At 40.6% G+C, this 25,722-nt stretch overlaps 1 protein-coding gene across 17 annotated transcripts in view; it reads left to right on the top strand.

The window, feature by feature from the left end:
• LOC114784646 (adhesion G protein-coupled receptor L3) overlaps window positions 1-25,253 on the top strand; it is a 233,205-nt gene extending 207,952 nt beyond the window's left edge. For 4 of the 17 annotated variants that reach the window (XM_028970196.1, XM_028970205.1, XM_028970181.1 and 1 more), the window contains 8 exons: window positions 8,267-8,333; window positions 12,144-12,235; window positions 17,166-17,334; window positions 17,701-17,826; window positions 18,713-18,812; window positions 22,260-22,388; window positions 23,149-23,166; window positions 24,143-25,253. In XM_028970196.1, coding sequence (XP_028826029.1) covers window positions 8,267-8,333; window positions 12,144-12,235; window positions 17,166-17,334; window positions 17,701-17,826; window positions 18,713-18,812; window positions 22,260-22,388; window positions 23,149-23,166; window positions 24,143-24,996 — 1,555 coding nt within the window. In that variant the 3' untranslated portion in view covers window positions 24,997-25,253. Of the gene's footprint in view, window positions 1-8,266; window positions 8,334-12,143; window positions 12,236-17,165; window positions 17,335-17,700; window positions 17,827-18,712; window positions 18,813-22,259; window positions 22,389-23,148; window positions 23,201-24,142 lie in introns of all 17 variants that reach the window. The other 13 variants (XM_028970307.1, XM_028970298.1, XM_028970254.1 and 10 more) reach the window with 9 other exon arrangements.
• The last annotated feature ends 469 nt before the right edge of the window (window positions 25,254-25,722 follow it).

The raw sequence follows: 25,722 nt of genomic DNA, 5'->3' as shown, positions 1-25,722 counted from the left end.
CCCTGAGACTAAAGTGTTGATTATCAAGAGGCAGAAGACCAGATTGGATTCTGTCTCGAAATTGCCTCCATGGTCGAATCAGTGCCAAGAAGCCAGCACTAAACAAAAGAAAATTGAAAAAACGTGTGGCTTTTGCCAAGAGCCAGAGCCTGCTAAAAGGATGTAAAAGTGGCTGAAGGTAGATTTTTCAGATTAATCTTCTGTTGAATTACACAACAGTTGCCGCAAATATTACAGGAGACCTACTGGAGCCCGCATGGATCCACCCAGAAAACAGTGAAGTTTGGTGGCGGAAAAATCATGGTCTGGGGTTACATTCAATATAGGGGTGTGCGAGAGATCTGCAAAGAAATCTTAGCTACCTTTTATATTCCCAACCATAAAAGAGGCCAAATTCTACAGCAGGATGGTGCTCCGTCACATATTTCAAATCAAAGTTTCTCAGGGTGAAGAAGATCAAGATGCTCCAGGATTGGCCAGCCCAGTCACCAGACATGAACATCATTGAGCATGTGTGGGGTAGGATGAAAGAGGAAGCATGTAAGATGAAACCAAAGAATATTGATGAACTCTGGGAGGCATGCAAGACTGCTTTTGTTGCTATTCCTGATGACTTCATCAATAAATGGTATGAATCCTTGCCAAACCACATGGATACAGTCCTTCAAGCTCATGGAAGTCATGCAAGATATTAAATTTGGATCTCACAGCACCACTACTTAATTTGCTGACATATTTTTGTATTTGCAGTAAATTTGTGTAATTTCTGTATAGGCAACAAAACTTTTGTCTTGCCATAATTTGACCTTTCAGTCTTGATTAAATGATAAATCTTTTTCAAAGCATTAAACATCATTTGGTAGGGTTTTAGCTTTTCATATGAGCTATTTGTAACACCAATTGATTAATTAAAAGTAAGGTTAATAGCAGGTGTTTTTACGAAATAGATAAGCGACAAGACTTTTGTCAGGGACTGTCTATATCAAGCAAAACTCAATGGAGTCAAAGCTTTCAAATGCTTGTAAGCATTAAAACCGGGTTGGTTAGTTTTCAGCTATGTTATAGCTCTTCAGCAAAATCAAGGCAATATATGACCTTGTTATGCTTTGGTTGCTAAGAGCTAGGCTAATTAGCATTTGCCTTGAGCTAGCTAGTTTTAGCAGTTGGCTACATATAAAAGAACCATTAAGGTTATTTGGAAATAAGCATGAACTTCAATGCTATTTCTTTGCTAAGTTGCTATGCTATTCAACTTAGATAGAAGTGCTATAGAGCACGGTGGGTCAAGGGCGGAGTTTCGCGGCTCTGTAGCAGCGTCTCGGTGCGGCACGCTGAATACTGAGTTTAGTCTCAAAAGCCTCTGACAGAGAATCTCATCCAAAACAGAGTGTTTTGAGCAGCTCAGTTAATTCACAAAGACGACCGGTTTATGACTACCGCTCAGTGCAGATTATTAAGATTATTAAGAAGTGATCGTAAACTCATTTATTCTGGCTGGGTAATGTCTGACGTGAATTAAAGATACGAGGCCTCAGCACCAAATTAACAGAGTATCGCGTTAAACAGGCTAAAAGATTGCAACTGAGAACATCAAGAAAACTGAGAACAAGTTTTAACAATGGCTGTGGTTTCTTACAAATGCGTGTCGGATTTCTTTGCATGACAATAATTTATAGCAACCGATGCATTCAGTTCTATATTTTGAGAAGTTGGGAAAGCAGTTCCCTCCCTAATGTTGTCTTCTTAATAGTGTCTTTCGCCTTTTCTTTAGAAAAAGGGAAAATAGATTAAAATACAGAAATAAAGTCCTGTTTCTCCTGGACAAGATCTTAATTTTTAGAGATGAGTATTCTGCATTAAAATAGGTTTCACACTGCTGCGCATTTCTCCACCATTATATACGTAGGGTAAATGGTGCAAAGGTTTGTGTGAGCACATAGTTTTTAATAAATTATTAATAATTCCACTTGTTTGATGACTCGTCTAGCAAGTAAGTCTCGTAGTTATTTTAATAATGATATTCATATAACTCTCACGATCCGGTCCAAAAAGGGGTTACTCTTTCATTGTTGTCAGGTGACATGTTCCCTTATCGTTTTCACCATGAATAAAGCTGCCCTGTTCGTTTCTGTTCGCTGTCAGGTCTTTAAAGTATTGTTCCATGTTCACCAGTGTCAATGTCTCGGATGTCTCCCCTGTCTTGTGCTTCACAATTAAACCTCGGTTTCGTGATGTCAGGTGATTGTGCCCTTCATTCCTCGTCTTCTCGTCACTCTTTGTCCTCCTCTCCGTACACCTGCCTCGTCATGCCTGCATGGACGTGACAATAACAAGGCGTGAACGGAAATCAAATTCGAGCAGGTTTTATTGTTCATAGTGTAGAGACCCTAGATTTTAATGCAGATATTCAACATACTCAAGAGAAATGCCTTTTGGGGACTTTTATTGTTCTAAGTTCTAAAACTATTACACACAACATAAAAAAGAAAGGGAGGTAATGTTTCATTCACACACATTCATACAGCTATCTTGATAAATTTTAAGGGGCTGGATTTTATGTTACTCAGATTATCAGGTACAAACTTTAGGAGAAGGCTATGATGCTATAATGCAGCTCGGCTTCACAAGTACCACCGAGGCAGATTTTTACAATGACAGTCAATGCTAATATACTATGCACAACCCGTAACGTGTTCTCTGTCTGACGGATGATTATACAGTAAGGCATAGATCGATCCTACTTTTTCGGTGATAAGGCAGCCTCTTGTTGATCAACTGTGTTGATCTTGTGTCGACTCATGAGGGCAGGGTGTCATTAAGGCTGAAGGTTTGAGAAGTTGGTCTTCTTGGTCTTCTGTTCTGTTCAGTCGGGTTTAGTTGCTTCTTTGTTTCTGCTTCCCATTTCTGCTGCTTCTTGTTTTTTACTCTTTCTCCACTGCTTTTCCCACTTCTTCTCTTTTATGGCTGCTTTCTTACTCTAAGTTGGCAATTGGATGCCAACTTTATCTGCAGTATGACCACACCCCAGGTTGAGGCATTGATGTGATGCTGCAGGGATGGCTGGCATTGCTTCTCTCCCCCTTGACCTTCTGACTGGAGATGAATTCATTTTGATGCTCATTATAAGAAAGTGATATGAGACTTATGCACTACACTCTCGCTATTTACTCATTGCACATTTACTCAGTTTACAACTTGGTGGTTAAAGAGTCTCCAAATAGTACATGCATATTCATCTGTATCATGGTTACCACATTCTTGTCAATAACTAGAAAACCTGTTAAAACCTGTTAACTTGTATGTCCCTTGAACATGGTCAGTGTGAGAGGAACATTTATAGTCCCACCAAATGACATTGTGTCCAAAAGTATCATCCACACTGTAAAAAATAAAACAGTAGTTTGACTTAAAAATATATGTTAACGTTTTCCACTAGAATTTTTAAGTTAAGCCAACTCCTGGCAGAATTACATTAATTCAAAGCAATATTTTTGAGTATGGGGAAGTAGCTTTTTTGCCACAAAAAACATTTCTAAGTTCCATTAACTTAATAATTGTCAACAAGAATGCAAGTATTTAAGTTGATCCAACATGATATTGTAGGTATGGTGAAGTAGCTTTTTGGTCATAATAAAATACATTTCTAATTAAATTGAACTTAATATTTATCAAGATACATGCAAGTATTTAAGTTGATCCAACATGATATTTTAAGTATGGTGAAGTAGCTTTTTGGACACAATAAAACAAATTTCTAAATAACATGAACTTAATAACTTGTATGATCCCTATATGATCCCTGGAAGAGATTCCTATAATAAGGGCATTTTCCTGTTTCCCAGAAGGCTAAGTCTCTCAAAACTACAACCTTGGTCGTTTGATTGTAATATAACCTTGAGTACTTTGTGGGTCGGGTGGTGCCCGCAACTTAGGGTTAAGTGTCTTGCTCAGGGACACAATGGTAGTAAGTGGGACTTGAACCTGGGTCTTCTGGTTCATAGGCGAGTGTGTTACCCACTAGGCTACTACCACCCCCATACTTGATGATACTTGATGATCAGACTTTTTTTCCAGATGAAATTAAGCTAGTATGTGCTGTGTCTTCTCTTGTGTCATGACATTCAGAAAAAGGTCATGATCCCCCAGAAATGAGGTGTAGATACAGAACCTTGCTGTCTTTGTGAAGCAAGAAGCAGTTAAATTATTATAACACAATCTGAGGAAGATGAGTTAGTTTGTTTGGTGGTTTGAAGGTGGTTGAGTGAAAGGAGATGCAAAATACCTTCTGAAAGGTTGCTAGGAGTATTTAGAGGCTTGAGGGCAATGTCAAAACCAAGCACATGGACAGAAGCTAAGGGACTCTTTCCTGGTGCTCAAAAGGAATAGAAATTCAGACAGTATTTTTCAAATGAGTTAGACCCATTTATTGACAGTGAAAAAAACAGTAGGACAATTCTTACACTTTCAAACCGCAAGATTTGTAGGCTACATTTTCCTAAGACACAAAACAACATGCCCACAGAAACCTATGAGGAACAGTGTTAAAGAATGGATCACTTTCATCGATCACATGAAAGTGAGTCAAAACAAGAGATGACAGATTGCTGTACATTAAATGTACCAATTTAAACATAAAATGAGCAAAGCTTCTTTCATTCAACTTTTCAAGTACTCTTATATAATCATCTTTATTCTTATCATTATTTGACTATTCACCTTCCAGATTAACGGAAGCTAAAGAGGGCACTGCATATACAGTTCAAAACACACCAATACCCTCAGAACACAGAAGTCATGGGAGAAATTAACCACAGCTCAAATTCCTTAAAAACGTGCAAACAGCAGCATTTGTAGGCTAGACACAAAACATGAACTCAGAAGCTTATGAAGAACAGTGTTTTAAAATTTGGTAAATCCCAATGCATGAACTGGCAGCAGAAATGCAGAAAAAAGAACAGGTTGTGTGTGTGTGATGTGAAACTCTCCCTCACAAAAGGTTGATCAAGTCTGCTCTAGAAAATACCAAACTTGAGATTCATTACTTTACAGCTGGCTTTTTGTCCATCAAGCTCAAGGCATAGCTTCTGAAATACTTCAAAGGTCAATTTCAAGTGCTTGGGATAGGTAAGGTTAAGAGCGTAATTACTCCCATCAGCAAAGCACAGGATCTGGCAACATCAATCTCCTCCAGGATCTTGGATCCCTCAACTATGATGGTTGCACACCCATCTGAGCTTCTGCCTCACTCAAGATCAGGTCTAGTATATCTTTCCTGCTAAGAACCTGAAGTAAAGACTTTAGAATGTGGACATATTTGAAGCTGCTCTCTCCACTAAGAATATACTCAATCGGTTCCACGACAGAAAAGTGTTCATTAAAATACTTTCTTCTTTTGAAGGCAGAGGAAAGAGAACCACCATCACGGAGGGCAGAGCTAATAGGGTTAGCACCACAGATGTCATTCACCATTTCAGACACAATGGCTTCATCAATTTCACAGTTGTGTCTCTTCAAGCAAGACTGTAAAATGTTTTTCATGATGGGAGCAGAGGCTGAATGAGAAATAAAATGCAACTCCTCTACAAGCTCATCAATGCATCAGTTGGTAACATGAAAGGAACTCTCTAATTTCAACATCAAATGAGCCAATCTTCTTTAAATCAACTTTGGCAGTACTTTTACATTATCATCTCTAAACTCGTCAATGTCAGACTGTTCACCTTCCTGATTAACTAAATCACTGCACTGGTTTTCATACCTCTTTAAAACGTCATCTTTAAACTCATCTAATGAGTGGGAAGTATTCTTGCGATTTCTATGTGAAGCAAATGTTCCATAAATATTAGTTTTAAAACTACAATTTTTTGAAAACACAGGAGACAGTTTCTTGCTTTTTCATATGTTGACAAAGGTGTTCAAAATACTATTTTTTATTGGAAAATGTGCCCACATTACAGAACTGGCAACAGAAACTGAGAAACTCTTGTTGAGTGAGTTGAGTGTTTCCTTGATATATGTGATTTGAGGCTACCCCATGATTTAAATGAACCAAAACAATCTAGGTAAGGACATGGCAGTGGTTGCACACCGGGGATATGACATGACCTATAATGTTTCAACAACTTGTCTTTAGTAGAGGTTGCATATTTACAGATTTTGCAAGGCCAATCCATACTTTAAATTCAAATTCAAATTTTATTTATCACATACACAGTCATACACGGTATGATGTGCAGTGAAATGCTTTCTGCAACTGCTACAGACCACAGTATTGCAAATGTTGCAAGTAAACAATGAACCAATATGAAAATATTGCAAACATAACCAAGTATTACACTTTTACGTCTTTAACATAAAATATGTGTAACTGGTAGGGTGAAGGTGTGCAAATGAGTTACAGTCTTTACAATGTTTAAAGAAAGAGAGAAAGAGCCATAAAAGAAAGAGCAGTAAGGACCTAAAAAGCGCAGAGTCATTTTGTGCAAAGTGATTTTGTGCAAAGTGATTTTGTGCAAAGTGGTTTTGTGCAAAGTGGTTTTGTGCAAAAGAGTCCGGAGTGATTGGAGGTGAAAGTGCATGAGTTCTATGTACTGTTGTTGAGAGCTTGGACAGCCTGCAGGAAGAAGCTCCTCCTCATTCTCTCTGTGTTGGACTTCAGGGAACGATAGCGCTTCCCTGATCGCAGCAGTTTCTGTCTTACTCCATGTTTGTTCACGCTTACTTCAGAAGGCTGACCACGTTTCAATTTAAACCGCTTGATCCACGACACCAGGATACCAGAAGATGAAGGCTTGAGTTTTTGTCCTTGCAAGGCACACAGCAAGTAACTGAAGACCTAAGTAGGGAAATTAATTAAATGATTTTAAACTTGTAAAGGCTGGTGGCCCACCAGTACCAAAGTGTGATTTTTATGACGGAGCCAATTGTGGCACTGTTGACATATATTGAGAAGCGAAAAGCGGCATCTAGCATTAGCGTTACCTAACAGTTATTAACATAAACAGGCTTCCATGTACAAAGAAATGTCACATTTCGACAATAAAACTTTTCCATCACTGCTTCACTAACAGCAAACACTGCAGTGATATTAACTTTGCTTGTCTAGCTTCAACTTTAGAACTCACACACTACAGAAGTCTGCGTTAGCGCCATAAAAGATTGCCGTTAGCCTCGTGGCTAACAATATCTGTGATCTTTTAAACATTATAAAACAATTACAATGATCTGTATAACAGTAACGTTAGTGTTAAATGTTACAAGAGCCAAATGATTTCTACTATTGCTGAATTAGCGTCTCCATGTATGTTAAAACTGAACTGTTGTGCACACAAATGCGGGGGCAAGCTAACCAGAGCATCTCGCCCTCTAGCCGGAGAGATAATATGTTACATCGTTCTTTTAAAGGTTATCACTACCAGAATCCAAGCTAATGCAAATATGTGTAATTAAGCATAAAATTACTTACCATTCAACACGACCACAACGCTGGATGAGCCTTGAACACGTGCTGTTAGTCAGGTCCGCTTCAGCAGAAGAGGGAAAATGTGGACTGTTTCCACGTCATCAAGTTGTATTTTACATCGACAGAACTTCAAATTTAATTATTTTTGATTAACATATCATTTTAAACTCAGATTATATATTGAATCAAAAGGCATAATTTTTGTGTCACCTGAGCTCAATAAAATATAAATTGAAAGTAAAATGTCTAACAGTATTTATGAACTTGATTTTTCATTTTACAACATATATATTTAAGTAATGACAAAAGGTCCCATTAATTACCTTTTCGAGTGCATGAGAATTAAAGAAATGATTTCTCTTTGTTCTCCAGAAGTTCTGGCAGGAACTCTGGATGACCTTTGCCCCAGTCTCCTGGAGAAAGAGAGGTCTCTGATTTTATGGCCCATTTGTCTTTATCTTCAGCAGAGAGAGAGCTCTGTAATCCTTAGAGTGGTCATCTTGCCCTAGTTTGTGAGGGTAAATACCCTAAAGCAAAATAAAAATAAAACACAAGCAGTTACTTTTTCTGCCTTATTATTCTCTGTTGCATGTAAATACTGTAATTATGTTGTATTTAATCCTGTGTCAGCAATGCCTGGATTTTTTTTGTACAAATGTTTCATCTTCATGTGGTCATTAGGATCCAGCATTGACTGTTTTCTGGCTTGCTTTTAATCCCTTTAAACACCTCATTGCTGTGTGCTGAGGATTCTGACCTCTGAGCGCTGATGTATTCAGGAAGATTTCTCTTTTTCGGTCACAGGTGCTGGCTGCGACTTGATACCTATTTCATCTGGAGCTTCATAGGACCAGCAACGCTGATAATTATGGTAAGTGCAACTAGCAGATTATCCCCCGCTCTCTTCCAGGTTACACCCCAGTTGTCTGTTGGGAAATGCGGTCATTGGAACTGTATTGGTATCACACAATTTACCTCTTTTTTTATGTTTGTTTTATATTCTATATCTCATTATTTTGGCCCTTTCTTTGTCTGGTCTCTATCTGTTTCCTCTAAACCCCTTTCCTTTGAATCACCTGCCTCATGAATTCACTTCTGTAATGCCAGAGTAGAGTTGCATGTAACAAGACTCTTCATGGCTTGGTTGTCAAAGTCGTGTTGAGCCACACCAGGTAAGGAGTACTGCTCAGCATTCCTTTTCAGTGCCTTTCACTCTGTAATTATGAGTGAAAGGCACTGAGTGAAAGGCACACACTTATGAGTGAAAGGCACACACTTTCCCCAAACATCACACATATCTCCTGCATCTTCATAGTGTACACAGGGCATTCTCAACTTAACTTGATACAACTGAGGCAACTAGTACTGGAAATCAGGTTACCATGAGTGACAGATGAGTTCCTCAGACCCAGAAAATTCCAGTATCGACTGCTGTTGTCACGACTACGGACTTACTGGGGAAGGAAGCACAGAGGTCTGACATGCTGGGAAGGGGATTTATTATAACAAACAATAAAGAAATACAAATAAACAATGGCGCGGTGGCCGAAAACAATTTAACTTAAATAAAGAACATAAACTAACCCGTAGGCGTGTGGCGATTGCCAGAACTCAAAAACATAAAGACATTCACTCAGGGAAGTCAAGTTCAGAATGAGTTCATGAAAAATGCCGGAGACCTAGAAGGGGCGGAAACATCCGGCATTTATGGGGCGTCAGGATTGGAGTCAGGTGTGGAGCCCAGCTGCAGCCAATCCTGACAGAGCCCCCCCTCCAAGGGCTACATCCCCCGGACCCTCGGCCTGGCTCCCCGGCGTGGTCCCGCGTGGCGGCCCCGGACCCTCGGCCTGGCTCCCCGGCGTGGTCCCGCATGGCGGCCCCGGACCCTCGGCCTGGCTCCCCGGCGTGGTCCCGCATGGTGGCCCCGGACCCTCGGCCTGGCTCCCCGGCGTGGTCCCGCATGGTGGCCCCGGACTCCCATACCTGCACACAATAATCAGGGCCGATCCATCTGGGTACGTGTGGGCCCTGTCTCCACACGTCCCCTCTGACACGTCTTGTGTCACCCCCTGCACCGCGCAGGGAGATTGTGCCAGAGCCTCCGGCGACTGTTCCAGGCACCCCAGGCTGGTGCCTTCTGGGACTATGCAGCCCCTCTCGCTGCACGGCCCTGGTGCCAAGGGGGGGGCACTGCCAGACCATCCGGCTAGCCCCTTCTACGTCCGTTGGGACAAGCAGGCCCTCTTCCTGCCTGTCCCAGCTGGGTCCTCATGCCTACCCGGGGGCTCTATGGCGCTCCACCCCTCTGGAGGCGGACACAGACCCATGCCTGCCCACCCTCCTCACTGGCTACCGGAGGACCCAGCTCAATCGCTTCCCCACCTACCCTCCACTCAGGAGGAGTCCCCAACCCGAACTGCACCCCCCCAAAAAATTCTTTTTTGTGGAGCACCCCCCCCGGCTGGACTTAGGGGTACCTTGGGGCTCGTCCACCTCACCTTGGACCGGTGCAGTCAGGCTGGGAACTCCCTCCCTGGGGTTCGGCTCTGCTGCTGGTTCGCCATCTGGTGGACACAAAGAGGGGAAATGGGGGTGACATACGGACACTAATGCCACGCACACACACAAAGACAAAGACAGACAGAAGAGAGGGTCGTCTGGCTCCCTCCCTGAGCACTCCGGGACCTCCTCAGGGGGCACAACCAGGATCTCGAGAGGTGCGACCTTCTCGTCGCCCGCCAGTGCTCCCAAACGGCGTCATCCTGGTCGTCGTCCATGTCAACCTCGTACCCCCGGAAGTCACGTGGGTCATCACGGACGCCGCGATGATCTCGGACGCGCACGCTGGGCGGAGCCATCCCGGCAACGACCGCCCACCGAAAATCCACATCATCATCGCTTTCGTCATCCGTGTCCTCCCACCGGTGACTCCGAGGGTCATCCACCCTGCGGACATCCTGGACCCATGGCGCGATCAGCTCCCATGGGCAGTACTCTGGCCATTCGGGCTGGAGCCTGCCCACCTCCTCGCTGGAGGAACGCCGCCGTTGTTGCCGCTTACACCCCTTGATGTGACGTGGATCCCCACGGACCTCGTGACGATCGTGGACGGGCGCGATGGGCGGAGCCCAACTCGCGTCTCCCGTGTTCTCGTCGTCGTCATCGTCCGTGTCGTCCCAGTCCACGGGGAGCCTGGCCAGCAGAGCGCAGAGTTCCTGGCTCGACATGCCGAAGATCGTGGGGTTCGCGTCCCCTGCGCTCGCTGCCCACGTCACTTCCTCGCTGCTGCCCACGCCATCGTCTTCGCTCCGCCCCCTCAGCCCGCCGACGTTGTCGTTTCCGGGTTTCGCGGATTCTCCCGGGGGTGACGTCATCACGCGGCGCCGCGCGCCACGGCTTGTCGGGGAGAAAGCGCACGACCAGAACGGGCGGCGTGTCTCTCTCCCGGCACCCGCGTTTGTCGCGCCGGGCTGCGTCCTTCGCGACGTTTCTTCTCTGCTGTTTACCTCTGCGCTTTTGGGGAGGTCTCCGGCATTGTCACGACTACGGACTTACGGGGGAAGGAAGCGCAGAGGTCTGACATGCTGGGAAGGGGATTTATTATAACAAACAATAAAGAAATACAAATAAACAATGGCGCGGTGGCCGAAAACAATTTAACTTAAATAAAGAACATAAACTAACCAGTAGGCGTGTGCCGATTGCCAGAACTCAAAAACATAAAGACATTCACTCAGGGAAGTCAAGTTCAGAATGAGTTCACGAAAAATGCCGGAGACCTAGAAGGGGCGGAAACATCCGGCATTTATGGGGCGTCAGGATTGGAGTCAGGTGTGGAGCCCAGCTGCAGGCATTACTGACAGCTGTCCTCATCGCTCTTATGTTTTCAGTTGCCCATCAGCAGACTTCATTCCCACCCCACTTCACATCTCTGATCACTTCTTCCTCTCCTTCTGTATTACCTTGCCCTCCCCACCAAAAACCAACAACCATAACCACCTCACTAGACTCCATCTCTACCTCATCACCTGCTTTGCATGCCCTCTCACTTCTTCCCAATCCCAAATCCTTCTCCTCCCTACCGCTTGAATCAGCCATAGACACTCTTATCTCATCAATTTACCTCTGTATGAACTGTGCTCTAACCTCCAAACCTAAGAGGACTTCTCCCCCTACTCCTTGGCTCTCTAATGCAATACGTAGCAATTGTAGGGTGCTGTGAGCAGCAGAATGGAAATGGAGGAAATCATAATTAAACTCTGACTTATCAACATTATACAATCTTAAAAAAAATCAATTTGTTGTAACTTCTGCAAAAACAAATTTACAAAAATTACAAACCATGTTTTCCTATCTGTGCAAACACATATGCATATAAACCTAAATCCAAAGAGATTACAGTATGCTTGGTTTTCTCAGATCCACTGCTGAGAAGGGAATAGCTTAATAACAGACTGCAGTAATTAGCAACCTTTTACACTTTTAAAAAATGCACTCTGTTTCAGCTGTATTTTCTTCAATTGTCATGGTGACATGTTGGCAATACTTTGTTTCAGATGCGTAATATGAAGGGGAGTTGTCTGTAAATTAATTCAGAAGAGTTTGTCAATGGTACACCCCTGGTTCTTGTCGCTGAATTAGTTTTTTCTTTTTTTTAAATTTCACTTTTTCTCTTTTTCAGCTCAATGTGATCTTTCTTGGGATTGCTCTGTACAAGATGTTTCATCACACTGCAATTCTGAAACCAGACTCAGGCTGCCTGGACAACATTAAGTAAGAGTGGCCCCAGTTTTTTGAGATGTGTAACCATTCTTATGTTCTGTTGTGTACTTAAATGAAGGCCAGATGATTTGAGCTGAATATGTTATGTGTAATGTAACAGCTCACTAATCTGTGGTGCTTTGCCATTGAATGTATAGTGGGCTGCAGTGCACACATCTCCAGTCCTTCATTATAGGCAGTAAAGCTTCATAGTAGGCACACAGAAAGTGAAAGTGAAGTGATTGTCACACGTGATACACAGCAGCACAGCACATAGTGCACACATTTTTGTCCTCTGCATTTAACCCATCACCCTGAGTGAGCAGTGGGCAGCCATGACAGGCGCCCGGGGAGCAGTGTGTGGGGATGGTGCTTTGCTCAGTGGCACCTCAGTGGTACCTTGGCAGATCTGGATTCGAACCAGCAACCTTCTGATTACGGGGCCGCTTCCTTAACCACTAGGCCACCACTGCCCGGTAGATTGGTGTTGAAAAATGATTTCCACCACATAAATGGCCTAGCTGCAACTCCCTATTGTTTTTTTACTACACCTAAACTGGACAAAATGCTCATTTAAAATAATTGGATAAGTACTCTCTAAACCTTGCTACCACCCCAACAATGGACTGAACAAACATTTATCTGAATGTATTGATCTGGCACTATGCTGATAATTTTAACACACCATACAGCAACCATACCAAACCATACCATTACAGCAAAACATACCAAAGATAGGTACAGGTTGTAGGATATTTCATGTTTTTGTGGATTGTCACTAGCTCTCACAATTTGTCCCAGGTTGTATATATCAGTCTTATAGATTTTTATTTATGGGTAAACTCTAGGTAAGGGCATGTGCTAAATTTCATACATGGAAAATGGCTGTTCAGTCCCTCTGTCTATATGTACAGGGATCATTATAATCACTTACTGAAGTGTCTTACTTACATTCATGAAAAGAGTCCCAATTATAAAACGATACCAGCAAAATTACTGACTTCAACAAAGTATGCATTCCTGGCTCAGTGGTGCTTTTCAGGGCAACTGATTAATTAAATGGCACTTTCCATTTATCCGTTGTTATGGATTCTTACCTGCTGATGCATGTGAGTATTTTGGATTGGAAGCAGTGCTTTTGGAAAAAGTGGTGAGCTCAGGTGAACACAATTGGAACACTTTGTGGCTTGAAAGGTTGCCATATTCAGTGGCCATCCACCAGCGACAGTATTTCCTTTTTGCTGCTCTTGGCATCTGACCATTCCCCAGGTAGATGAAGGTTGTTAACTTCACCTTTCAAATAAACCCACCTCTGGCTTTGGAGCGGTCTCTAGAACAAGCTAATAACACACCCACCGATTCTCACACAGCCTCAACTCTCCAGTGTGAGTCCAGAGCCAATGGTGATTGGGGACTTGGAAAAAGAAATTACACACCTGGATAGTACAAGGGCAGTGAAGAGATGGCAGAGACAGAGCTGAATTATATTTACTGAGATTTTGGATATAATCAACATTAGCAAGTGTAGGAAAAGACAAGTATAGAAACATTGTGACATATTGCTTCATTTGTGCTTCTCATTAGTGTAATATTTAAGGGCTGTTTTATGAGCATGAACTTACATAGTGATACATAGTACAATACTTTTACTATGTGGTGTCATAGATACATATATACATTCCTTTACATACATAAATATGAAAGCTGAATATGAAAATACTGATGTTTTTAAGATAAATTAGTGTTAAATTATTTTAATCATTCTGAAGATTGTTCGCCATATGTTCTATACACAGTACACATTTGTATAAAACTTCATATGAATTCAAAAGTCCCATTTGCTTTCTATCTAATTGATCTTTTGTGTGGAATGTGAAGTGTCATCAGACCTAGCTAGTAGCAGGATCTATTTGAGAATAGGACTTTATTTTGGTGAGTTGAAAACACTTGGAACCATGACAGGAAGAGGTTCTTCTCAGGAATAAATTATCATTTTATTTTTTACATGAATATCATCTTGTACCCAACAGATTCTGTTGAAAGAGAGAAGATCTAAAAAAAATCACCGGAAATCTACTAAACTTTATTTAAAGATTTTTGCTTATTAGTCTTTATTGGTTTTAATTGAATATACAGTTAACAGTATGTATGCAATAGTATGAATCATCGCACTATACTTCATATTACACACAAACTAGGCTCATCACGATACTAAAATTTCAAACTCAAATCACCTGATGACGGTTGCCACAAATTGCAAATCAAATTAACATTTTGTAGAACAAGTTTACAACATACAAAACACTTTTACCAATCACCAAAACAAACCAGCAAATCATATAGAAAGGATAGGTTTTATAGACTGGAAGTCTGCTGACCAATCATTTTCACAACACAACTCAACTAAAATGATTAAAATTGAGCCCGAATATTAGCTAAAGACCCTTGAGATGTAGGATTCGCAATGTCAAGCGTGATTCCAAACATTGTGTTCTAGAATATTAATGTGAATGTTTTGTCTCTAATTATTATTGCAAACTGGCCATTTTTTAATTATTTAATTATATTAAATGTTCATTTGAATTAACATTTAGTAATGCCAGAGACTATTATTCTTAATATGGTTGAGCATAGCTAAAGTTTTGTAAAATAAAGCAAAGCCCAATTGTTGTTGTATTATATAACAGTGCATGGGTGATGATCACTAATGTCACAGAAAAAAATTCTAAACATTTTTGCCACAGATGAAAAAAAAAGAAATATGAACTACCTGTGACAGGTGCATATGAACCTCTCTACACACTTTGCTATACTTTTATTTCCAAGTGAACTGTTTGTCATTGTGATACACTGCAGCAACGCACACAGTGCACATTTACATTTACAGCTTTTATCAGATCCCCTTATCCATAGCGACTTGCAATCAGCAGTTACAGGGACAGTCCCCTGGAGCAATTTAGGATTAAGTGTCTTGCTCAGGGACACAATGGTAGTAAGTGGGATTTGAACCTGGGTCTTCTGGTTCATAGGCGAGTGTGTTAACCACTAGGCTACTACCACCCATGCACAAAAGAAAATGTTTCATAAATGTGCTAATATCCTTAGTGAGCCTGTGGCAGCCATGAAAGGTGTGTTTGGACTGTACCTTGCTCAGTGGCACCTTGGCGAGTCAGGATTTGAACCTGCAACCTTCCGATTACGGGTGCACTTCCTTTGCGTTGCATTGTGAATATTCTATGGATTTTCTTAAATGTATTAAAGGAAATCAGGTGAAGTGACACTCCTCACTCACACACATTTCCGTACAATTCGTACTGTATCCAGGAATGAATTATTTGTAATTTAATCAATGTCAGATTTTTTCACTGAACACCTTTAGTTACTAATGCATAAATTGCATGGAATCATTGTAAATCCTTTCTGGGCATGCTACCACTGTTAATGTTTTGCCAAATAACCCCTCCCTGAGCTGAGGTCAGTATTTTTGCTTTTTGTCTCACTCTTTGTGATTTCTCTGACCATTCTAGGGGCAATAGACCTGATTAAGTGCCTTTCCCAGTAGGTCATTAAGATATACCGGGGAAAATTATGTGTATTGGTTCTCCCTGTAATTTCATAAATCATTTATTTTGCGATGCACCTGGTCCATTTATTAGGCACTAACTGCAGACCCACTAGGCTCTTCTTGGAGAGCACAGAATTAGCAACCTGGATAATCACACTTTGCACCTGCAGCTCCCTCACAAAGCTGAGTGAGAGGCTGAGTTTTGCCTCACCAGACTATTCTGATACAGGATTATTATGGACAAGCACCACTTATTATGGATGCCGCTCTATATGCCGGTGTCTTGTCACAGACATTTTACGCATGGCTATTAGCTATAGAACTTTTAGGCTGTTTTCTGCTGCTTCTGGGTACTATACATCCGATTAGTCACAATTGTGTGCATACATGTTATCCATTGTTTTTTTTTTTTGTTTTTTTTTCGTCCCCATGTTTCATCCAGTCTCTCTATAAATTGCCCCAGTGCTTTTGTTTGAGATTGCTTTCCATTTTTATCACATTCTTTAAATTTCCTTTTTTCACTGCATTCTCCAGCTACGAGGATTACCAACCTGAAATCAAGTAAGGATTAAATTGAGCAGATTCTTGCTCATGCCTAATCTCTCCACATTTTAACCACAAAAAAAGGATGCATCTATTTCTGGCACCACATCTCATTTTGTACCTCATACAACATGGTCTACTGCCAGTTAGAGTCAAGGTTATTCATCAACTTCAACTGGGGACCAGCACTTCCACCTTATTGGCCAAAAGCAGCTTTTTTAAAGTAACCTTACAAAACAAAACAAAGTAGTGTATGTATTCAGAACCTGTTTTAATGAGGTTGCTGTTCCTCTGTGTGTGTGTGTGTGTGTGTGTGTGTGTGTGTGTGATATAGTTGAAGATTAATATATGAATTCAGTATAATTCTATGTATGATTCAGTATAATTTTATTAAAATTCACTGTGGTGTCCAATCATCAGAGCATATCTATTCACCCTACAGCTCTACCATGGCACTACTACATAGACATGAGCTTTTGAATGTGCTAATTGCTATGAGATGTCAATTTATTTATTTATTTACGTACTTACTTACTTACTAGTTTATTTTTTTACAAAAGCTAATGCCAAAATGTCATTCTTTTTTGGTTTTGTTTTTAAAAAAGAGAAGAGAAGCTGTTTTGCATGGCTTTACGCAACCATGCCTCTTTTTTTCTTCCCATTGACAATTGTGTCCCAAACACAGTGTCTATTCCAGTTTAATCTGTTTTTAGTATTCACTAAACTGGCCATGCTTATGTTGCATAACAATGCAGTGCAGTCTTTAAAACTGGAAAATCGATACATTGATTTTTCATAGAATGTAAGGAAAAAAATTAATCTTTTCTCTTTCAGATCATGGGTAATTGGTGCCATTGCCCTCTTGTGTCTGCTTGGCCTGACTTGGGCTTTTGGCCTCATGTACATCAACGAGAGTACAGTCATCACGGCATACCTTTTCACCATATTCAACTCTCTTCAAGGAATGTTCATATTTATTTTCCACTGTGTCCTACAGAAGAAGGTATCTTCACCATAATGAAATAATTGTCTACTATTTGACTCCACTGATTGGCTATCAGAGATAGACCTGTGTCAAAATTTATATTTATAAAGCACATTTAATTTACTCAAGCTTCTGCTTTTGTGTTTACTGAGAGGATACTTGAGAAATAATCATGACTTTATTTGTGTGTGTGTGTGTGTGTGTGAGAGAGAGAGAGAGATAGAGAGGACTGAGAGACAGACAGACAGAAATAGATAGTCCTTGCTTTCCCACATTATAGATGGTCTTTTTTATACTAAGGCTTATTACAAATGAATTGCATATCAGAACTAAATCTGTGTGTGTGCGGGTGTGTGTGCGCTTGCACATGCCAATTGTCTGCAGGTCCGTAAAGAGTACGGCAAGTGTTTGCGCACTCACTGCTGCAGTGGAAAGAGTGTGGACACTTCAATGGGCTCTGGAAAGAGCACGGCCTCTTGTCCCCCTGGCCGTTATTCCACAGGCTCTCAGGTAGGATGCTCCTGAGACCCTTCCAAAAAACATTATAAATTCTCAGGAATTAACTGATCCATTTGCAATGTGTATTTAACTAACTTCTTGTGAACACCAGATGTAACCAGTTACACTATACAAATAATAAATAGTAAACATGAAATTAGCAATCAAAAAAAGCTGATGTAAGATGCTTATATACCATATATACCATATTTGCATAGAGCTGAAAAACTTTTTATATTCTCTACATTAATTGTTTTCATATGCATGGTTATGATACAGTTGTGTAGTTTATGGGTTTGTCTTTATGAACAGTATGCTGATGGTAATAATAATAACAAGAATAATTGGTTACACGATTAGGCTTTCTCCCTTAATTGCTTGCAGTGGGGGCTGCTCGCAAAAAGACAAGCTAATTTACCTCCAACCCCACTTGCTTTTAAAATAAAAACGCAATTAACGAAGTATATTGTTCAGCTCTGGCTGTTACAAATAATGAGATAGAAAGTCAGATAAGCCTTTGACCTTTCATACTGTGATGTAGCATGTGACTCTTGTCAAATGTACATGCTTACAGGAACTAGTTTCAGGTCTGTAGATGTGACCTTGTCCTTGTACTCCTTGATTTATGATGTGTACCAAATCATGTAAGACCACATTTTATTAGAAGCACAAACATTCCAGTAATGGGTTCCTTGTTTGCACTTTGGGTCCATGGCCTCGTAAATGTCACAGGGCTGTGTAATGCACTGTGAATGATGAAGCTTACAGATTGTTGAATGCATCCAGCATAATGACTGCCATGACATATCCCTTGTTTTCTTGCATTTATTTGTGATCCACTGTTCTTAAGACTAGTGTAGGAGAGAGTGTGTACTCACAATTCTTATTTTTCCCTCAGCAGAGCCGGATCCGTCGCATGTGGAACGACACAGTCAGGAAGCAGTCAGAATCTTCCTTCATCACAGGCGACATAAACAGCTCAGCATCACTCAACAGAGGTAGCTGCTTCAGTGTGTTCCCTTCCGTTTTATTGCTCACACACAGTGCACTCAAAACTATTGGCCAACAAGACTGACAGTCAGCAAAAGATAAAAAGGACTTTGTCGAAGTTTCTGTCCACTCCTTTAGCCCCTGATCTCCTTAGAGAGCTGCCACTGACATAGTCATGTAACTAGTTTGGAAGTGTCCAAATTCACTTGGAAGACAATTCTCCCAAATCAGAAAGAGATTATTTCAATACACACCAAATATACAAAACAATCATCATATATGATGTTAAATGCCCTCTGTCGTTTACTAATGTGCCTTGCATTACAATGTCCAGGGCTAATATGTAACACTCACCCTATAAAGCCAAATATGAATATATACCATAAATTCCAGACTATAGAGGATACATATATAAGCTGCATTTGTCTATAAAGCCGCAGGTGTCCCAGTTGAAACATGATATATTAACAGAGCAAGATGTTACAGGAAAGATTTTACAGGAAATGTTTTATTAAATAAATGCCAGTATTATTCACAACCACATATATACCACAAATGCTATTTTTCCAGAACAGTGCTTTTAACAGTAATCACTATTGCCATTGTGCTCCTGTGCTCTCAAGCTTACGTGCAACAGCTCTAGTTCCTTCTTTGACAGCCAGACTGAAAGTCGCATTATATTCATTAAAAGTTGCATTGTATGCATTACTTTGTGTCTAATCTGCAAAATGGCTGATCTGAAGAATTAAGTGTTAGTTTGCCGAAACAGTTTCTTTGGTCGTATGTGACCTGTTCGGTAATTTCATTGGTCTGATATGACGAGTAGCCATGTAATTTCATTTGGACGTAGCCTGGAGAAATCTCTTTAGGAGACCACAAAATGGTTAAATAAAATCTTTAACATGAACTTTTTTGCTTACCTTATCTTACCATACCTTACCTTGCTTACCTATTTAATAAAAGGTCAGCTTTTCTGTTTGGAGAAAGTTTGCCTACGGGGGGTAGAGCAATCTTACATTTTTGAGTCATTTAAATCTGAACTGAATAAGATTATCTGTTACATAAATAACCCTCTAGTGAGCTTCATGTACCTACAGTCTGCCCACAGTCTGGCTCTAGCCAGACACTAATGTGATCTTATGATGACGGATGGATGTTACGTCGCCATAGGAAGTGTCAGAATCTCAATAATTACACCTCCAACTGAACCCATCCTAAGATGTGGCTCTTAGCAGAGGCAGGGAGGTGTACTCTCACCAAAATGATGGTGTCGACAGGCAATCAGTCTTTTTCCTGGGAAAGAGCCGTGATTACAAACATATTTCCTCTGGAGTTTAGTTTAGTTCCAGGCTTGGGGAAACATGTTTTATTTTTAATATATATTATCTGTTCTAATGTAGCATGTGGCATGGCCTTCTGCAGCAATATGCAAATTTGAGCCATTCAATTTTTTATTCTTCCTGCCCTTTTCAACTTGAAGCAAGAGCTAAATACGACTTTTCTCTCTTGAGAGCATGAGAGCTGAATTCACGCTCATAGCATGATTAATTTATATCTGCATATGTGATTACTGCAACACAGCCAGAGTGCTTTGGAAATCCTCCAATTTATCAGGGTTCTGCCATAAATGAGAGTCTTGGTTGGGAAAAACTGTTTATCATTTCAAAAGAGGCTGATATTTTTGGAGGTGTGCAATTAGTCCGCTCAAATCAACAGCATAACAGAATAACTTGCTGATTATTCCAAACAAAAAACAATATTGTAATTAATATATACATTCATATTAATACCAACATCAAACGGGGCATCAAGGGAAATTTCAAAAGAGGCAGTTTAATTCAGTAAATCAGTCTCTGTGATATGCCATCGGCAAGATGAAACTCTTTGCCAGAAAAAAGGGGACATGGGCCTGAATTGATCGACAAACATCTGCCATGCTGAAATTAGCATTGTAAACAGTGACACACACCTCTAATGCAATCCAAGTTCCACATTTTGATCAGAGACGTCACAGAAGGCTGAACTTCATTCCTGTAATAACAAATACTGGGAAAGAGCTGCAGGATGAAAATGACACAGCAGCTGATTTTCACAGTAATAATGTTGTCTCTGAAAGCATTGTGGAAGTGTTTCCACTTCATTCAAAGGATCATATCCAGTGCATTGGTTAAAACACTTTTAATTGATTTAATTGTTTGTGCTCTCCAGGAATTTTTCTCTCTTCAGTTTTAGCATTTTGTATAGACAGTGTTTGTTGAAGCTGGGGATGCTTCTGGATTATGCGTTATGTGCCATGTAAATAATAGAGGGACAGAAGACAGTTTTGCACCTTAGCTAACTTACACATATTCATAGTGGAACATGTAATATTATATTTATTAATCTTTGCTTTCTGGTAATTTTCTGAACAGACCTTTAATGAAGGATGCTCAAAGGCATATAGGTGCACCCACTGCACCCCCTCTGTCTGACTTCTCTTATGTTTAGCAGTAAATAGCCCTCAAAATTCTACAATCCACAGAGTCATGGACCAAACACTGTTGAATCATTGTGGCAGTCATTAGACATCCAGTCTAGCTGTTTGACTGTGTTCCAGCACTCGGATTGGACAAATTGGATCCTTGGTTTTGCTCTGCACAAACACCTCTCCCTGTGGTTAAGTGCACAGACACATCAGCAGCAGCCATGTCCACTCAAAATGTGAACAGGAAACAGAAAGTTTATACCCATGTATTTCTTTTGCACTTCTGTATATTTATACACACAAATTAAAAAAGTATTGTCCAAAAGGCAATTATGATAGCAAGCAGTGATTATAATAGTTTATAGATTTAAGTTTTAAAGTGGTCCATTACAAAACCCTTATATTTTCTAGCTGGATAAAATGACATCAAATAAGGGATAAAAAGCACAGGGTGATATTTGTGTGTTGTGACTGAATGGAACATAGTAGTTACTCTCTGTCACTGGCTGAGTGACATAGATTAGCAGCACACACACTGGCATGAAAAGGTCAGAAAAATGTCCCACAATGAATCACAAATGCGGTGGCAGTTGAGTGTGCTTGAGCCGAAAGGTGTCACTTTCCAGCCTGTCTGCTGTCTTGTTGTCCTGGCTGTTGCATGAGCTCAGCATCTGCTAGTTTTCAGTGTCTGTTCCGCCATCACCTGCCTTTCGGAACACACACTGTCTCTGTCCCTCCATGGCTGTTTCCTCCATCTGCAAATGAAAAATAATAAATAAATAAATCTCTAACCACCACTGCTCTGAATCACACCCGATGCACTCTTTCCAGGAGATGCTAAGGTGGCTGCTGGCCCCAGCATGGACGACAAATGCCTAACCATGTTGATTTTGTCTTGAGTGTTTACTGCTGTCATTTTCTCCAGCATTTGCATCTGACTGACTGTATCTATATGTTCTTCTTTCTTTGTCTCTATGTCTGGCTGCACCAGGTGCCATGGCTAACCATCTTTTAACTAATGCTCTTCTTCGACCTCATGGCTCTAACAATCCCTATAATACATTGCTTGGGGAATCAGCCATCTATAACAACCCTTCAGTCAGCATGTACAACACACAAGGTGTGCCATTACTCTCTTACTGCTTTTTTTTTCTTCTTTTATTTTTGTGCAATGTCTGCACTAGTCAGCTTAGCTTAGGTATATCTGGCTAGTGTGTTTGTCATTGCAAACACCAGTCCATACACATAATGCCTAGTCTGTGCTTAACTATAAAAAAAATTTAGCAGCTGAGCTGGATGGATTCATCTGGTGTGAGTGTCCACCACTTTGCTTTATGTGGGGTATCTGCTGTCTTATGCTGTGTATGTATTTCAATGTTTAGTCCATGGTTCCAAATTATTTCATCTTCACTTAAAATTTGAGAAAATGAACTATATTTCTTCAGAATATAATACATAAATATAAATAATATGAATATCAATAAAACTATGGAAATATTTAGTTCTTTGAGTCATTTGAAATTCACTGTAGATTTTACTTAAGTATTTTTATTTAAGCTATAAGTATTTATTTTTGTGATTAAATCTTATGTTCCCACTCACTGAATGTGACAGATTTATGAATTAATCATGTTACAATCATGATACTTAATAAGTAATAAGTACACTTAATTAGTGTAATCTATTAGGTTTTGTTAAGTATATGAGACTGATTATCTACTGGCTTTAACAAGATTCAGGTTTCACATCACTGGTGTTATGCTGCATGCGTGGGAGGAGCATCTTGCCACGCCTCATCAATCTGTGTGCATGTTTTCTGCAACCTGTTGCTGTATGCTTACCACTCTTTTCTCTCTCTTTTTCCATGCTGTCCCAAAAAGAGCCCTACAGAGAGACAAGTATGGGAGTCAATCTAAACATTGCTTACCAAATGTAAATGACCTCAGCTTTCTTTTCACTCTGTGCTCTGAATAACCACAGAAAATCACAACCAAAGAAACATCATATTTATGAACAATAAAAAAGCCAATATTCTGATTCCATATTGTTCCTGTCAAGTTCAATAGTTAGCATCCTTTGTATCTGCACATGCAGTGGGTTTTTTTCTTATCATTATGCTATAAGATAATACACATAGATTTTTTTTCATTAAGTCCATCTGATGATAAGAGGAACAAAGATGATATTTAAATCAAAAGAATCAACAGACATTTGGAAAGCCATGAACCTCTCCAGAGTGTGTAGTGCAGCTCTTGAAAATCTGTAAATTTGTCCAAATTTATTCACTTCTTTCAACCTTATTAAATTGTTAATTAGAAATATACTTATCTATGAGAACGTACTTGTACAGGACCAGCGCACAAATTCCCATGATTGAAGATGGATAAAATATGTTCAGGCAGTTCTATTTTTTGTCGAGGAAAAGTTTTACATCCGGAGAGGAAGTACAATTTTTTTATTAATCATGTTGTATGAGAGAGAACAGAAAGTCTTCTTGTGTCTCCTGCTCTGTACATCTGCCACATTATTTTTTGGCCCGTATTTATCAGTAAATGTTGCATTTAAATTGGGACTGATTTCTTTACTCTAAATTTTATATGGACACTCCATACAATGTCTTTGTTAAGTAGGGGCCAACATGACTAGGGTCTGTATGTTTTTGATTGAAGCAATGCATGGCTTTGTGTTGATATAATGCTGTGCATATGTTGCCATTCTTGTATTGCTGTATATTCTGGTAATGCAGTTACTACACTTAGGTAAGTAATCATAAAGGATAAAAAGACAGCTCTTTTACCAGTCATATAGAAATGGCAGCAGTGCATCATTGTAATCCATTGAAGAGATAATCTCTACACCCCTTCTCTTTTGTAGAGGGACTTCTGAACAATGCCCGGGATACAAGTGTCATGGATACTCTAACACTGAATGGTAACCATGGCAACAACTACAACCTTGCCAATGCAGAGTACATGAGTGACTGTGTGCAGATCTTTGACCGTGCTTACGGGCACAAGGAGACCACCCTGGAAAAGAAGATCCTGAAAGAACTCACCTCCAACTACATACCCTCCTACCTGAACAACCATGAACGCTCAGTCGAGCATGGCCGCAACCTCATGAACAAGCTGGTCAACAACGTTAGCAATGGGGGCAAAGATACACTAGGCCTCAGCCTGGGTGTAGGAATGGGCCTGGAGATGGATGGAGCCTCCTTTTGCAATGAAGATGGAGGTCTGGGCCTGGAGCTTATCCGTGAGGAGTCCAACGCACCCCTTCTGCCACCCAGGGTGACCCCTGTGGACAACCATCTGCACCACCATCACCCCCATCCCTTCTCTTCTTCCACCTCATGCTCAGGCCAACGGCTTCCCCAGGAGAACAGTGAAAGTTTCTTCCCTCTCCTGAGAAGTGAGAATAGGCAGGATGAGACATCATCACCCCAAAGGGACTCACTTTACACCAGCATGCCCATGCTGGCTGAGGTGGATGGTGGGAAAGACACTAGCGACAGGGTGTCTAACAAAGGCTGTGGGGGAGATGCCAGCGATGATGTGTACTACAAGAGTATGCCCAACCTTGGCTCTCGCAACCACTTACACCAGCTACACTCCTATTACCAGTTGGGTCGGGGCAGCAGTGATGGGTTCATAGTTCCTCCCAGCAAGGAGGACCCCTCCCCTGAAGAACCCCAACCAGAACCCTCCCACCTGGTCACCAGCCTCTAGGTTGCGCTGCCCTACTGCCCGACCTGCCATTTACCAGCTTCATCCACTTCTCCTCATCATCATCTTTGGTGTCATGTCTTTCCTGATCAGTTGTTGGCTGTTGTAGGCGTTTGTTTGCTCTCAGAACAAACACTGGTGCTGATTCAATTGTGACTTTGGGGATTTAAAAAAAAAACACAAGCACTTGTTTTTGTGACTTTTGAGAGCAGACATTCTGTTTTTTGCTGGAATAAATAAAACACATTTGATGAATTGAAGTACATTTCAGACCCTTGAATGAGTTCTTACCTAGCGTGTGAGGATGAAGCCAGGCGTTCCTGAGGAGGTCCTTTTCAACATGTTTCCCTGCCAACCGGCTGGATTTACCAACAGGCTGTAATCATGTATGCAGAATAAACACTCCAAAACAAACAACAAACAAAAACTTTTTATTATAATTCTGTCCATACTTGCTTTCTAAAATTTTTCTTCCTGTCTAGAAAAACACAGCACATTTTGCTGTGGCAGTTCTTGCAAGACAGAAAAAAATATTATTTCATTAGGGAAATATTTATCAATATATGCTCAATAGCATATTTTTTTCTGTATTAATAACACTTGAAAGAGGGTGGTAAAAAACCTAATAACAGAGAATTCTAAGATATTTGTATGTAAATGTACAGATACTAGCACTGCACATATTAGTACGCTTTTTGTTCCACCCAAAATGTTTGTCTCTGTAAATCT

Source organism: Denticeps clupeoides, chromosome 1 (assembly GCF_900700375.1).
Source record: "Denticeps clupeoides chromosome 1, fDenClu1.1, whole genome shotgun sequence".
NCBI lineage: Eukaryota > Metazoa > Chordata > Actinopteri > Clupeiformes > Denticipitidae > Denticeps > Denticeps clupeoides.
Note: the sequence above shows the minus strand (reverse complement) of the source record. Positions and strands in the feature narration are given on the sequence as shown.